Here is a 16589-nt window from a genome sequence, read left to right as displayed (position 1 = left end):
CGTACACGAAAGAGTAAAATTTAGTTTAATATTAAATATAAAAAGTTGTTTCTCCGTAATGAATCATGAACACTCTGTTGCGTGATTCCTGATGCATATTTGTTTGGACAGCCACTGACAATTTTAGAACAATTTATTAACTATGGATAACTACTAGTATTTATTACTCCAATCCTTAATACATGATGAAGTTTGAAATTTTTTTTTTTGTTTTAAATATAAGATGAAGTAGAATAATTAACGCTTTCTTTCACTTTTACCCTTTCATATATTTATTGTCATTTGAATTTCAAAATGACAATTTATTGTAGTCATTAATTATATGTAAAACTGAAAAATTATAACTAATACTCCTTTTGTTATAATTTACAAGACACTTTAAAAATATTTAACAATTCAAAATATAAGATATTTTAATAATAATAAAATTTTATTAATAATATTTTTTTAATAAGAGAAAACTTATATATTTAATTTTTATATGCTTAATGTTTTATTTTAATTAAATCGAGACATATAATTCTAGATTATTTATTCTATAATCAATTTTGTTATTAGTTTTATCAACATATTAAGACCCTTTTGCTATGATTTAATTTTATTAAATATATAACGCTTGGTACACAAGTCCTATCCTTTTTGATATTACTCTTTCAATTATATTCTCTCTATTTAATATTCTTTTATAAATGAAGTATTAATTGGAGGGCAGTTTTGAAATTTTATTTTTTTATCTTAAAAAAATAAGATTATAAAATTTATTTAATAAATTTTATTAGTATGTGTAAAAATATCTTACAAATTGAGATGAGTGAATATTTTTTAATAAGTATAAAGTTTGTTAACTTTATCTTATATTAAAGACCACATGGAGTATTAATTATTGATATACTTCCTCCATTTTTAAATATAAGAGAAAAATAATTAATTTATACAGTTTAAGGAATTAATTAATTCTAATAACTTTGTCAAAAATCAAAAAGTCTGAACTAAAATACTTTTGCAATTAATATTTACTTGTTTTCTTTAATTTAATGATACTATCATTTATGAAATAATAATTTAAAAAGAATGTAAAAAATGCTTATTGAAATTTGTATTTTTTCTTATAAAAAATAATAAAAAATATAACAATATCTCTTGTAGTAAAATATATACACGCACAATATATTTAGAAAAAAAAAAGGAGGTTGCAATCACCTCAAAACTTTACTCTGGAGGGCATCATTTACCATTAATTATTAGTTTGTATACTCTCTTTTGATTAGTAGTTCAATTTTTTTATTAAAAAATCTAATTTAATTACCAAAAAATGATGATTAGCCCGAAAGGACACTAAAGACGGTGCTGAATGTAAGTTTCTAATGATTTGGATAACTCGTCCCTTATTTAATATTTCAATTAAAAATTAATCACCCCACCCCAAGAGGAAAGGATACATGCCTCCCACTTATTAGCGTATTCTCATGGGAGGACTAAAAATTAACTTTAAAATTAATTCTTCATAATATTGAAATCATAATTTTAGGGTCAAAACCACAATTTTTATGAAATATTCTTTATTTTTTATGGATCTAAGTCAAAGTCATAGAGTAGTTGGCCTTATTAATGATATACACATTCTTTATTTATTTTAAGTATTAGGATATTTGTGGGGAGAGGGGAAGAATTAGGACATTGTGTTTATCTTTGTGATAGTGTTTGAATTCTCTAAATTTGACAGTTAAAAGTTATCTAAATTTCATTTGTATGATTTAAATTTCAACTTTTTAATTTTAACTAAATTTTTAACATTTATTTTTGTATTTAATTTATTTTAAAATTAAAAATTTTAAACTTACTAAAAATAATATAAGATTCAAATTGTTCAAATGCATACTAGACATGCTGGATAATCATTTTTATTGAAGCTGAGAAGAAAAAAGATAAGCATTTTTGGTTCTCAAACCCATGGGAATTTGGTTATCATCTTGGGGGATCAATATTAATTTAAGGATAATAGTTACCCTCCGTTTAAAAATGTAAGATATTTTTAATTAAATCTCAATCCTAATAAATTAATTACTACTTTTAAATTAATATTATTTTTTTATATTTATCTCTATTAAACACTCAACGATAAATATAAAGTTATTTATCAATAAAAATATTTAAAAAAAATAATAATTATATTTAAAAAATTTAAAAATATTCAACCCCTTAAAAATATTTTATATTTTTTAATAAATGAAGTAGAAGTTAATTTTTTTTCAATTTTTAATTCTAATTAAATTTAAATAATTATAATAAAACGCATATCAAATCAAGTGTCAAGGAATGAAACCAGTCCAAAACCCAAAACGAGGGTGGCCCCACACGGGTAGCCCTTCCCACTCCTTCTTGTAACCTTGTTGGCTAAGGAAACTCAACGAAAAAGAAGGGTTATGTAAATTGCTTAAGGATTATTTATCTCAGAAAATAATGATAATGATAGCGATTGGGAACCCCAAAGCCACAATTCGCATTATACACGGATATGTGAGGAAAGGTCTCATATGCCGATGATTTTTACACACTCTTCTGCTATATTTATGCGATCTATCCGCCTGAAGATATTTCAGTACGACTCGGACTAGAGTTTCGAATTCAAAAGAATTTGGACTCTGAAAATATTTATGGAGCGAGCTGTGAATTGAGAAATTTGAGAGCTTTAACGAATTTGGGTTTTCTTAACACTGGTGAGAGCGAACTGCGTTGGGATTGCTTTCACTTGTCCTTTGTTTAATCAATTGGATATTGTTGGTGTGAGGAACTGATCGTGTCAAAGATGATGCTGCATTTTGAACAGCCTTCTAAGCTGAAGACTAAGAAGGTACTACTTTCCGTTATGGGGTTTATTTGGATTTTTTTGTTTATTTGTTTGTATCTAAATTTTCACGTGCATATTGTAAGCTTTGTCCTTCTTCTCTTTTACCGAAAGGAAAAAGCGTAGTCTTTTCTAGGCACCATCGCGTTAGTTCGGTTGATGCTTGATGGTATACAACTGATAAAGTAAGACGTAAACAATTCACACTCAAATTTGATAACTTCAGTCCTTACTTGCCAGTGCCTTTCACTGGAATTAGCGTCTCTATATAGCCTTTAAGAACAAGGAAAAAGAAGTATGAGGCTAAGCTTGGTCCCATAAAGTGCATCTGTACTGGCAGATTGAGTTTCTGCTTGCTTATAATTTCCTTTCTTTTTTCTTTTGGATCTCAAAACCCAAAATTTTGTCTGTATTTAGTTTTTTCTGTGGAAGAAAGAATAGAAGGCAAGAAAAGAATGTCAAAATAGGGGGACAAGATATCCTCAGATGAAAATCACAAAACAGAGGAGCACAGTAAATTAAGAGGACTTCAAATCAAACCTACTAGAAAGATTCCCCAAAAAAAAAAAAAAAATCCTTGTTAACTAAATGCACCTTGATATCGAGAAAGTTCCACATTGCCTTTTCCTTATAAACCTATCTATAAACCTTGCAGCAAGAAAGCCTTCAAAAGATCAAGGGCGCAACCTGTGTTCTCCATTACACCAAACTTTTTATTCCTCAAAACAGCAATATTTTGAGAAGTATATGGAATTTGTATCTGAACTATTCATTATAATGACACATTCAAAGGGAATGGCTGTTTAAGGATTAGCAGTAATTGTTTATTTTTATATTATAATCCTCTAGGGAGCTGCGGTCCAGATTAATGACTCTCCCTTAAAAGCAGCATAGACTAAACTCCCAATTTTAAAGAATAATTGGCAACTTGTATTTTTAAAAGTTAATTATACTCTCTTTTGTCACGTTTTGACTTATGTTTACCTAAACAACTATGGCTGAGGACAGGACTGACCTATTACTGAAGGTACAAATATATGGTACTGTTTTCTTAATGCTTTGATATTGAAGATTTGTAGTGTTTGCTTGCAGTAGTTCTTTAGTCTATATATTTTGTCACTATGGAACTGATTTATTGTTTACCTATCAGTATACATAACCTTTATCAATAATATAATCAGTATCTTCTTGATAATTTCTGGCACAGTGGCACTCATTACAGATTTTCATGTTGACAGATTGTGTTTGAGGATGTATATGTTGCACATGATTCTGCTACACTTGAACAACTCAAGGAGTTAAGCTCAAGGCGCAGAGCAATTGAAGAGTCTATCAATGAGAGCAGTTCCATTACAAAAGCTATAGCAAGAGAAATGTCTGGAGGGTTGGTATCTTGTCATGAACAGGTAACTTCATGTTCTTTTTGTAAGGAACCTTCTACTTAGCACACTATGAAAATGACAATAATCTTGGATCCTTGATTTCAATTTATTTTTAAGTGGTAATGTCTGCAAATTACACTCTTAAAATGAAATTTCACATGAACTTTTGAGGTGAATGTAAGCAAATTAGTACTGTAATCTTCTTGAAATTTTTTTGGTGGTGCCAATGCTTTTAAATATAATCTTTTATGGACAATGACTTCAGGAATGACCTCACGGAGTTGGAACTTTTGTTTTTGCGTATCTTTCTGGCAATGGCACAGTATGAAATCACTTCTCTGACCAAAACTGTTGAGTCTTTTGACAAAATTGAAATGACTATTGTTTGCCACATTTTTTAATTTCTAGGAATATTGATGAATTCTATTGATGAATTCTTCCCATTCTGTATGAATGCCATTTATTCATTTTATTTTGGCCTGTATCAGGATCTTCACAGAATAACACAGTATCTCCCATTGTTGGAAAATCTATGTTTACATAATGAAGAAATCACAAATAGGCAAATGCATCAATTGGATGCCTCTCTTAAGATACGCTGGAGTAGTGCTCTAAGCCCATCTTACCTCTTTAGGAGTACGAAGTTTTTCCAGATTGACCATTTGCTGTTCGAGCTTGGCATGATCCTTTTTCTTTATGGTGCAATCCTAAGGGAGAGGGCTTTAGAAGTTTTATCAACAGGTATGCATTAAGATTCCCTTCTCCATGATGATTTACTTGTTTCATTGATTACACTTATTTATAAGGTGTTTGTTTTGTTATAGATTTGGTCCAATCTGCCACCACTTTTAGAGAAGCTGCTGGTATTTATCATCACCTGGCACTTAATGTTCTTCCCAGCTTAATGGCTGTGTGGGCACCAGGAGCGCCACCAGAAACTCATCCTTCTGTCTCCACTGTCATGAGCCTCATTTGTTTGGCTGAAGCACAGGTTGGTGTTACTGGTGCTACTTTTTGTTAGTTCTATATCATAAATTGCTTGGTCATATCTTGAAACTCGGTTAGTCATATTATTTCTAAATTGTTTCAAATTAATTTTCCCATCTGAAGAAGATGGGAAATTTTTACTTCTAGTGGTTGATAATGTTATAAATATCTAATATAGGCAGTAGCAACAAGGAAGGCTGAAGAGAACGGTAATTCTTCAAGTCTTTTAGCGAAGCTGCATCACGGTGTTACACAGTTTCTTGACGAAGCAAGTGGGGTTTTAGAGACTTCTCTAAGAAAGGGAAGAGACATTGCACCAAACTTAATGGTATTTTTTTCATATTTTCCCTATTAGAATTTACCTGTCTTTCCATATTAGTGCAAATCTTTGTACTGTCTGAAATCTGAATCTAATTCACGGTATATATTCCAGTTAAGCTAAATCTGAACTAGCAGTTTTAGTCCTTATGCTAAGGAATTTGCTCGATTGGTAAGAGCAGATAGAATCATATATTTATTTCTTCCAGAGTGCATCCTATATGCCCTCGTCTTTCACACTACTATACTCATATTTTTCTTTGATATACAATTTCTTCTTCCATCCATTAAATTTAAATATTAAAACAAGATTGTGGTTGAGAAATTACATAATTATTTTCATGTGTTCTTTTTTCCCTTCATTTATTCATTTTAATCCCTCCCCCTGGAGACTAAGTTGTGTTCATGGGAGAGGTGAGACTGAGAATAAAGAGGATTGCACTGGAATGAGTGTGAAGGTGTAATCTGTTGATACTTGCTAGGTTTTCACTAACAACCAACTGAAATACTCTTTTTCATAGAATGTTTCGAGAAAGTGTTGGGATTATTGTAGAGATGAAGATATAAATCATACATACATACATACATACATACATAACATTTATTTTACCATTTTCGTGAATTTTAATTAAGGAGAGGCAACTAGCCAACGGCCTTTAACATAGAATGCCATTCAATTCCCTCCCAATCCTCACTCCTGCTGGGAAACACCTATGGACAGGAAATTCTGACGCCCAATGCTTTCATTTTTGTTTAGACCATGAAATTCCAAACCCCCCCAAAAAAGAAAAAAAAAATTCATCTTTTCTTCATTTTCTCACTGGTGGGCTTTCTCATATGCAGGAATTTATTCATTGCTGCAAATCCCTACATGCGTTGAGAGGTCAGCGATACCATGCAGAAAGTCTGAAGGCTTCCGATCATATGGGGGCTGCCATCGGAGTTCTTCAGTCTGAATTGAGCAAGGTCAAAAAGAACGTATGGGGTGATACAAAATGGAAATCTGTATTTGAGAAGGAAATTCACAATGCTTCTGAGGTGCTCCAAAAATTTGTACGTGAGAACAATTTTGTTTGGCATGAGAAGATCCCTTCAGAAATTGAGTTACCATTGCCCCAAGGTAGCAAAATTGTCGATTCCATACCTTATAGTCCAAAAAGATGGGAGAGACACCTTTCTTTTAAGATAGCAAGGTAGAGGAAGTTATATAAATTATACCTGTGTCTGCCTTGCCTAAAACTGGTCCTGGCTCATCAAGAATTTGATGTTTCTTCCTTAAGTTTTCTCTCAAGTTTGGTAGGTTAAAAATTTTGATAGGATTGAGTTCCATGAAAAAGTTGTGCAAATCCCAACACATTTCTGGTTATATTCCTTGAAGCATAATTTACTTGCAATAGATATACTTTCTCTTAGGCTGCCCGCAATATTAAAGCATAATACTTTACCCTTCGAGAATTACCAACCATTTGTTTTATTTTACTTCCAAAAAACATTAGGTTAATGGAAATCAACTTTCAAAGTCAACTCGTGTTAGTGTTGCCTTTTTTGAGGGAAAAAAACAAGTTGGCTGGTGTTACTTGTTTCGAGAAAAACAAGTCTGTTTGTTGTGAATTAGTTGATAATTAGAGTACCACTCTTCCAACTTCCCCCTCCCTCTCTTGTTTTTGCTTCAATTGTGAATTATATAAATGACAATTTGGTCTCTCGAAATATCATAATATCAAAAATTTGACATGTGAATTTGTGATTTGTTGTTGTATTGTCGTAAATATAAGAAAGAAAATTGTAATTATTTAAATAAAATTTTTGATCATTACTTGTTATTTTCAACGCTTGAAACAATATCAAGTATTTGACATGTAAATTATATAATTTATTGTTGTATTGTTGTGAATATAAAAACAAAAATTATAATTATTTAAACAAAATTTGTGATTATTATTTATTATTTTTAACACTTATAGCAATATTAGGATTTTGACATGTAAAGTTATAATTTGTTGTTACATTATTGTGAATATAGAAAGAAAATTTATAATTATTTAAATAAAACTTGTGATCATTTTATTTTTAATAAAAGCAATTAGGTCATTTACATAAATTCATTAATAAAAGAGAAGTTCTTAGGGGTTTCAGTGGAATTATAATATTTTAACTGACGAAATAATTATTTATGTAATTTAAAAGATTTTATTGTTATTTTTTCTTTTTTTTTTTGAAAAAATTGTATTGGAATGCAAGCAGAGTCACTCAATGAACAATGCTAATTTATAATACAAGTTAAATGATTATTCTTAAGGAAAACATGTTGGTAGAGGCAACATATTTCTTTTCAAATCAATCTCACATGATTGGCAATCGGGTATACTATTTTGCTTTGTCTCTTAACTTAATTCAATAAATGGACTCAATTAGAAAATTAAAGATGAGAAAAATATAAGTTGTATAGCATGCAATTATAAATTTTCTTTTAATTATTTATTATTTATTTAATTTTTAAGTTTTAACTCATTATAATTCAACCACTTTAATTTATTGCATTGAGAAATTAAAGAAATTATAGAAATTGAGTGATTTCAAATTTTAAGCTAAGAAATTATAAAGATTAAAAAATTAATTAAAGTGATTGTAAATGCAAACCTTCTTTCATATCCTTCATATGCCTTGCATTAAAAACTACTTCATCTGTTTAAAAATATAAAATATTTTTAATCAAATTTTATCCTCTAATATTAGTTACTTACTTTCAAACTAACTCTATCTTTTTATATTATCTCTGTTAAATACTCTATAATAAATATAAAGTCATTATCAGTAGGGGCACTTTTGAAAAAAGGTAATGATTACATTTAAAAAATTTAAAAATGTATTACATTTTTAAACATCTAACTTTTAAAAAATACTTTACATTTTTGAACGGAGGGAGTGTAAAAAAAATTAGAGAAGGTGCTTTATAATAGTAATAGAAGGAATGAGTATATTATAAATTATAAATTATAAACTCTCTTTAATATGTGTACTAATTAATAAAAATATTTTTTTAAAAAATTATAAATTTAGAAGATAAAATTGAAGTCACAACACGCCCATGTTGCTTCAATCATCAAAGAGGAAACACACAATCAGTTGGGAACATTAATCCAGACGAGCAGGCCTGGGAGCCTCAAGGCAACTAAGACAATTGCCTAGGATGCCAAAAAAAAAAAAGGATTCCTTAGTATGAAGGAATATGTAGTTGTACAATTTTGTAGTAAATGTTAAATGAAAAAATAAAGTCCCAACTCTTCTCCCCATTAAAGAATGAAAGCATTTCCACGTTCCCAAAATCATATTTAATTATTAGGTTAGCCTTAATTTAATCATTACTTATTTTTTATTCTTTTCTCTATATTTTGTAAGATTCTTTTGTTTAAAGATATGCATATAGATGTTGCTTTAAATCATTTAAAAGACTTTACTACTTATTTAAAGAATTATAGAGAAAATGGTTTTGCATCTGCTTTGGAATTTACAAAAAATATGGCCATTAAAATGAACATAAATCTTAATTTTTGTGAAAATTGTATAAATCATAAGAAAAAAGCATTTTAATGAAAATATTAGTGATGAGATCATACATTCAACTAAAGATTCTTTTCATATTGAATATTTTTTTATACATTTTAGATCAATTAATTTTTTCATTGAGAGTCGATTTGAATAATTTTTAAAATATAAAATTATTTTTAGTTTTTTATTTGAATCTAAAAAATTTAAAACTTTGGATGATGCTGAAATGAAAAAATTTTGTATTAATATTGAAAAGTTCTTAAGTTTTAATGACAATTATGATATTGATGGTTTTGATTTATTAAAATTTTTGAGCGAGATATTAATAGAAAAAATTAACACACCAGTTGAAATATTAAACTATGTCAAAAGATTAGATACTTTTTTAGATGTATGTATTACTTATAGAATATTATTAATAATACTTGTAACAGTTGCTACTGTAAAAAGAAGTTTTTTAAAATTAAAGCTGCTCAAATCTTATTTAAAATCAAATATGTTACAAGATCAATTATATGAACTAGCCTTATTATCTATCGAGAGCGAAATGTTATAATTATTCAATTACAAAACTTTGTTATTTGATTTTGCATCTCAAAAAGCTAGAAAAAGTAATATAATGATCAATATTTTATTATTCTCTCCATTAAAAAATGTAAGGTATTTTTTGAGGAGTTGAATGTTAAAAAATGTAAAGCATTTTTAATTTTTTGAGATATAATCATTATTTTTTTCAAAAGTGCTTCTATTGATAACATTTTATATTTATTATAGGGTGTTTAATAAAGATAAATATAAAAGATAAGATTAATTTAAAAATAAATAATTATTTTATTAAAAAATAAAATTTAATTAAAAATATTTTATATTTTTAAACAGAAAAAATATATATAAAGCCTCCTGTTTATTTCACCTTAAGCCTCAAAGTCTTTGACATGGCCCTGCAGAGGAGCCTCAAAGCGACGAGACCTCAGGTCAGTCTGAGCCAACACAACATTCACAGCTCGAGAAAATAGCGGGTCAGCGTCAGACAAGTGGCTCATGCATAGTCAGATATAAATCATTGAATCAAAGCCAACTTTGCTGTGGGTGGAGCTCAATTGTTCCCAAGGCTCTTGGAAGCAGCTATGGCCTCCACTATACACTGCAATTCGCTTCGTTTGAGCCGACCATTTCACACCTCAAGACCATCGACCACCTTTTCCCCATCTACCTCTTTGGCCTCAAGTCTTCGCAATTCGGTTTGCACAAATTCGAAGCCTTTAAACAAATCGACTTCCAGGTTTGCCTGTGCTTCTTTCTGATTCCCTCTAGTTAGAGTCTGCTAGTAATTTGATTTCTTGAATTGTTTGGCTAATTCAAACTTCTCGAAAACGAGGAAATGATCCTTTCTGCTCATTACTGATTTTATAATTTGAGACGTAGAAAGAACTAATAAGTAGTTCTTTTAAAGTTTATTGGGGATGAAAGCTAAGAAAGTCTTTCTGTTCGTACTGAGATTTTGGTTATGGCCGTATATTTGCTAATACTTGAGGTTAAAAACTAGATGAATCTAGCAGTCCATGCTGAGATTTTGGTTATGGCTGTTACTATCATCAATCACCTATAAACTAACCTAGGCTTTAATATAACATGGTTATGCACCTTTGAAAGTTATAACTAGGTAGCTCGTTACCAGGTGGGATAGGATTGTTTCTGCTGTCGTATCTGAAGAAAATGCAATTGGATCGAGTTTCTCTGCTACTGATGTCTTCAAGTTGACATACTTAGAGGTCGGTTACTGGTTCTTGCCTTCTTGTTCTTGCTCTAAATTTATCATGAATTTAACTTCTTTTGGTTTTATTTGACATGGTGAAGTACCTTTTTAGGGAAACAGTTGGGTGTGGAATGTAGGTGGTGTAAACATCTTGGTTGATCCAATTTTGGTGGGCAACTTGGATTTTGGAATTCCCTGGCTATATGATGCTGCTAAGAAGGTTCTCAAGAAATTCCAGGTATGTTTTGTTAAATGCTAAAGGGTTACTACTTACTAACGACCTCTTTCTTTAGCTTCTGTCCTCTTGTTAATGGCTGAGCTTGCTCTAACTGATTCACTACTATAGTGCAGCTTAGTGATCTTCCTGAAATCAATTATTTACTCATCACACAAAGCCTTGATGATCACTGCCATTTGAAGACCTTAAAACCCCTCTCTGAAAAATCTCCAAACCTTAGTGTTATAGCAACTCCGAATGCCAAGGAATTACTGAATCCTCTTTTCAACAATGTAAGTGTACTATATATTCCTGAAATATTTTATTTCTTGTGGTGTTGAAAGCACAAGTGCATATGTTCTTGGAATTGGACTTATAGCTTGTTTTACCAGCTATGTTAAGTTGTTAACCATGTTATTTATTGTAGGATTTTATGTTCAATATTTCTGTGGCCAGAGAGAATGCTCTTCAATGAGCTAGTGTTGAATGTCAGTCATCTGGACTCCTTGAACGCACTCATTTTTGTGGGATTAACATTTTTTTAAGTTCTATCATTGAGACTCAATGAATATCTAGATTATTAAGGAACCATAGTTTTTCTTTACTTCCCTACCCTGCAAAGCCTTTTCTTTTTCATCTATGCGGAAAAGTTGTTAAAGGGAGGCTTGGTGCCCCATCACATCTGAACCTAGATATTATTGATTTGATTCTCTTATGTGAATCTTAACATGACATTTTTTCTGGGCTTAATTCTGTCCTCTTCTTTCTGTTACCAATTTATTATTTCTGAACAACAGCACTTCATGGATAAGTTTCTCCCATTTGCTTTCTATCTGTGCATCGCTGCACATGTTTCTGGGTTCTTTTTTCCTCTGATTATATAGTTTTTTCTTCATTCCCCCAACCTTTCATCTGGGTTTTTTGTTCACTGAACTTCCGACCTAAATGCTGCCTATTGTTATTTACCTTTTTATTTTTAGCATGCTTTCATCTATCTCTTAACTAATCGTATACTGGAGTTGTTTGCAAAATCCTTCTTTACCACTTACATTTGCACCTAGTTTATTTGCAGGTAACGTATTTAGAACCTGGACAGACCTCTGATATTGAAGCAAGTAATGGTTCTAGGATCAGAGTTAAGGCTACTGCTGGACCAGTTCTTGGACCTCCTTGGCAACAGCCTGAGAACGGGTGAAGTTTTTCAGAACTTCTTTGCTCTTCTAAATTTATGTGTAGATCTAATTTCTTTATATGTTCACTTGAATTGTACTCAGTAAAGTGATTGGGTACTCCATTTGTTGCAGGTATATTGTTGAATCCCCGCAAGGTCAATTGACTCTTTACTATGAACCCCACTGTGTGTACAATCAGAGTTTCATTGAGAAGGAACGAGCAGATATTGTGATCACACCAGTCATAAAGCAACTTTTGCCTAAATTCACTTTGGTTTCAGGACAGGAAGATGCTGTGAAACTAGCAAAGTTGCTGCAAGCTAAGTAATTTCTCTTTTTTCTTTTTAAAGATGATCATCCAACTTCTCTTTTAAGTGCAAATGAGTAATTTTGTATATTCAGTACTATCAATCTGGATTTGACTTACATCAAAACCCAAATAGGAGGAGCTCTCACAACGTGGATTTTCACGTTCAAAATAATGAAAACTTTTAAGACCTTGTTGATGGGGTGTCAAGTCTCTTCTGGTCGACCCAACTATTGGTCTTTTTAATTCATGTAATAATAATACTAAATCATTCATTAGGATTGTTTCTTTACCTTCCATTAAACAATAACATTGAAATGAGAATATTTGCTTGAATATAAATTTTTAGGTCTTTTTTTGCCTGAAATACTTAAAGTACACATAGACTTGAACTTTAGCTGAAATAGGCGATTCTGATCATCCATTAATTTCTTATCAGGAGCGTAGCTTTATTTCTTAGTTCTCTCTTCTAAGTGTGCCTCTGCGTATGTATGCATGTGAGAGAGAGAGAGAGTAACCTTTTTTCTTTGTGTTATAGGTTCATTGTGCCAATGAAAAATGGAGACCTAGATAGCAAAGGGCTCCTTTCAAGCTTAGTTCGGTCAGAAGGATCAATGGAATCATTTAAGGTTTGAGCTATTTTGCCAACACTTTACCATTTGTTTTGTTTTTGCAAAATATAAGAGTTTTGTAAAACTGGCTTCATGTTATGATTTGGGATATGCTAGAAATTAACATGGCTGTAACTTGTTAAAACATTGTTTGCTTTCAAAATGATAGGGGAAGGTACTTCTGCTCTGGGAATAAGAAGTTGCATAAGTTTGTGACTAGGCCATTTAAGAAAGTTCACTAGAATTCATTGGCCCAAAAATAAAAAATAAAAAAAATGGTCCACTGTAATACACCTTCAAATTCTTGTCCTAATTTATTTTAGTTTTCCAAAAGTTGTCTTTTTCCATTTGATTAAAATGTCAAATTTGATTACTTGTCTACAGTTTTCCCTTCAATTCCTTTCCAAATTCTGGTGTTCCTAGCAGTTAGCATAGAGCTAAGAATACTAATTAACAAGGATGCAACTATCTCTCAATTCATTGGTTGGCTTGTGGTTGTTCTTGTATCTTCCACTAATGAAAACAGCTTTTAGCTTTGTCAATTAGATGTAGTTATTGCTTTCAAAATGTACCTTCTTCCTTTTAACATGTTTTTGGAAATGATTAAATATTATTATGCAGGAGCTCTTATCAAAAGAGTTGCCAAACTCGAAGGTTCTTGAACCCGCACCTGGAGTGCCGTTAGAAATTCAGCAAATTCAAGCTTACAGTAATGTTTTACCTATAACTTCAGGATGATTATAGATAATAGTCAAATATATTATGTAACAAAGGCACTATTAATTATGTAATTAAAATAAAATATTCAGTATCAGAACTATCCAGGTTTTTTGTTCTATCTACAACAGAAAGTCTTAGATAACATGATAGCAAATCCTTGATAACTACACCTTAGGTGTTTCACACCCACACAGTTTTATTCTGTTTCACACCTTTAATTATCTTGTTTTTACTACAGTTTTCTTAACCATTTAGGGCACAATGATGTTCATTAATGAATAATAATGCCTACGACAAGCTTAAACTCTTGGGAGCCCGAAATTCTGGTCTTTTTTGGCAAAGCTAAATTAGTTAATACTCACATGAACAACATGCCTTGATGGTGTACGATCGATCTGAAATAACTTGGTGTCAGTTAGAAATATCAATAAGAAATATTGTTAAACCCAAACAATTTCTTGCTGAAAATTTAAATTTTGGAATAGAATAATCTGACATGATGATGTAATTTTTAGAGTCAACTTATTAGAAATTTGATGATTGTCTCGTCCATTATTTTCATTAAATAGCTCTTAGGGTATTGTTGAATAGTTTGACCTGATATTTGTATATTTTCAAGTAAAAAGGAAAAAAAGAAGAAAGATATACTACTGCTTTCATCTTTTTCCATCTTGCCATGAAGGCCTAATGTGCTTATTGCTAAAACCCAATTTGGGTTTTATATGTAAACAAAAGGGGCTGTGTTTGAAGCGTGAAAAATGGGGGATTTCGAAGATTAGATCCTTTGGACAGTTACTCAATGGTATTGGGTTGTGAATAACCATAAGCCCGGTCGATACTGGATAAGCTGAATGGGCCGAAAAAAAAGCCTGCTGGCCCAATTCATCCCAAGGTATAGTGTTGCATTAATCATGGAGCTGCACATGGATAGGGTCGACTTCAAGATTACTCCTGCTAGGTGCCCAAGTATTTATGCTAGGTTTTGCCTTGAAAAAATTTTTACAACTACTTTTTTGAAAAATATATAAACAAATTATTTTTTAAAAAAATACTATTATTATCATTTAACATATATTCTTTATAAAACTAATATTAAAATCACAAGTAATCTTTTTTAAAAATTACATCTAATCAACAACTATTAATTATTTTTATATAATTTTTAGTTAAAAGCAAATTTTAAATTTTGAAAGAGATTAAAAGATTATAATAATAAGAAATGTCTAAAAAGGTCATAAAAATAATATAATTCAGGATAGTTCTCAACCAAAAATAATATCATGAAATAAACATTATTTACAAAAATAAAAAAAATTTACATGTTTGGGCTATTCAATAATTTGACTCCTGCCCAGTATATGAATGGCTCAGGCGGGGTGCTTAGGCCTAAAGCGTGTGATAATAAAGCATGTATTATACTAGTACTATCACCAAAATCAACACAGATTAGCAAGGGCCAAGGCTTCCTAAATTGGTCCTGAAATTTAAAGGGCAAGTTACACTTTCACATGGTTATATGAATTTAGTCTTTAAAAGACTACGACCTATCTCTTGGCTTCTAAAAAAATAAATTAAAAAAATTTCATCAACCTGCTGTGAAATGATGCTGATTATATATATATATATATATATATATTAAGTATAAGGAATAGGTTTTGCCAACATTAACGAATATTTTTTCTCAAATATTGAAAATAATACATAAACTTCTCCCAACTAAATTGTTATATGCACCAAGATTAGAATTTAAACATCCAATCACTTGCTAATTATATTTATGTTAACGAAATCTCATGAGAGTCGAACAAAATCTCCACAAGATAGTTAAGCATTAAATTGATGGGGCCTGGATATATATATATATATATATATTTACAAATGAGATTATGAGTCATCGAGATTCCAAGCTTTAGAATAAGTATTAAATTTTTAAAGGTACTTGTTAGAGATAATTATAAATAATAGATTATTCAATAATGAGTTTCGCATATTAATAACAGGACTTAGTAATATTGAATGAGCCATGTCATTACTAATTGAACCAATGTGTATTGGTAAAATTGGATATATATAATTTTACCAAAGCAATTCTCTAAGGTTGAGATTCCTAACTTCTGGTAATTTTTTTTAAAAATATTTTCTCCATTTTATTTTTTTTTATAAAACATAAAATTTCCTCTCTTCTCCCTTTCTTAAAAAAATAAATTTTATAAAATTCACATATTCTCAACTTTAGAGTATCCATTCCCCAATTTTGGAGCACAAAGTTTGTGACAATGAAGACACAGTGGGAATCAAATAGTGCCACTCAAATAGTGGTACCAATTCATCTTAGGAATGGTTGGTGTTGAATATTAATAATAGGTTCTCTCAACTAAATGTGGAGGTAGGTTTCCCCATTCAACAACTCCTTGAGGGGTTTGCGCCCTTGCCTATAATTTAATTAATACTTAAATAATTATAAATAAAATATTCTTCTGGACTGGAGTCATTTGGAGGTTGAAAATCTTGGTTTTCAAATTTCTCAAATATTGTATCCAACACTTTTAAATTTTTATTAATGTTTTATTAATATTTTTATAATCTTATTTTTAAATCACTTCGAATATGTTTCACTTAAATAAAAAAATTTAAAAAACTCATGAATTTTGTCAAAAATTTTTATAAATTTTTAATTTTATTCCTATTAAATAAACATTTTTTAACATTTCATTAATCTCAAATT

The 16589-nt window shown here is 30.2% G+C and overlaps 2 protein-coding genes across 2 annotated transcripts; both read left to right on the top strand.

Annotated features, from left to right (window-relative positions):
- The first annotated feature begins 2420 nt into the window (after positions 1-2420).
- Positions 2421-6990, top strand: LOC129322650 (uncharacterized). The gene is made up of 6 exons (XM_054968969.1): positions 2421-2851; positions 4084-4251; positions 4716-4968; positions 5052-5218; positions 5393-5542; positions 6376-6990. The coding sequence occupies exons 1-6, from the start codon at positions 2807-2809 to the stop codon at positions 6727-6729; spliced, it is 1137 nt and encodes a 378-aa protein (XP_054824944.1). The 5' UTR covers positions 2421-2806; the 3' UTR covers positions 6730-6990.
- A 3042-nt stretch (positions 6991-10032) lies between these two features.
- Positions 10033-14006, top strand: LOC129322651 (uncharacterized). The gene is made up of 8 exons (XM_054968970.1): positions 10033-10363; positions 10760-10853; positions 10950-11075; positions 11189-11347; positions 12127-12245; positions 12359-12550; positions 13072-13162; positions 13766-14006. Exons 1-8 carry the CDS (start codon positions 10209-10211, stop codon positions 13880-13882), a joined length of 1053 nt encoding a protein of 350 aa, XP_054824945.1. The 5' UTR covers positions 10033-10208; the 3' UTR covers positions 13883-14006.
- Positions 14007-16589: the final 2583 nt, after the last annotated feature.

Source organism: Prosopis cineraria, unplaced genomic scaffold (assembly GCF_029017545.1).
Source record: "Prosopis cineraria cultivar Desert tree isolate PC_DT_omini unplaced genomic scaffold, ASM2901754v1 PC10, whole genome shotgun sequence".
In the NCBI taxonomy this organism is placed as follows: domain Eukaryota; kingdom Viridiplantae; phylum Streptophyta; class Magnoliopsida; order Fabales; family Fabaceae; genus Prosopis; species Prosopis cineraria.
The sequence above is the reverse complement of the archived record's forward strand: the minus strand, read 5'-3'. Positions and strand labels throughout refer to the sequence as shown.

Excerpts from the sequence above, each read along its gene's own strand:
- LOC129322651 (XM_054968970.1), top strand. The coding sequence starts at position 10,209 with ATGGCCTCCACTATACACTGCAATTCGCTTCGTTTGAGCCGACCATTT. Across the intron at positions 10,364-10,759 it reads TTAAACAAATCGACTTCCAG|GTGGGATAGGATTGTTTCTG; the intron begins GTTTGCCTGTGC and ends GCTCGTTACCAG. Across the intron at positions 12,246-12,358 it reads TGGCAACAGCCTGAGAACGG|GTATATTGTTGAATCCCCGC; the intron begins GTGAAGTTTTTC and ends CATTTGTTGCAG.
- LOC129322650 (XM_054968969.1), top strand. The coding sequence starts at position 2,807 with ATGATGCTGCATTTTGAACAGCCTTCTAAGCTGAAGACTAAGAAG. Across the intron at positions 4,252-4,715 it reads TGGTATCTTGTCATGAACAG|GATCTTCACAGAATAACACA; the intron begins GTAACTTCATGT and ends GGCCTGTATCAG. Across the intron at positions 4,969-5,051 it reads TTTAGAAGTTTTATCAACAG|ATTTGGTCCAATCTGCCACC; the intron begins GTATGCATTAAG and ends GTTTTGTTATAG.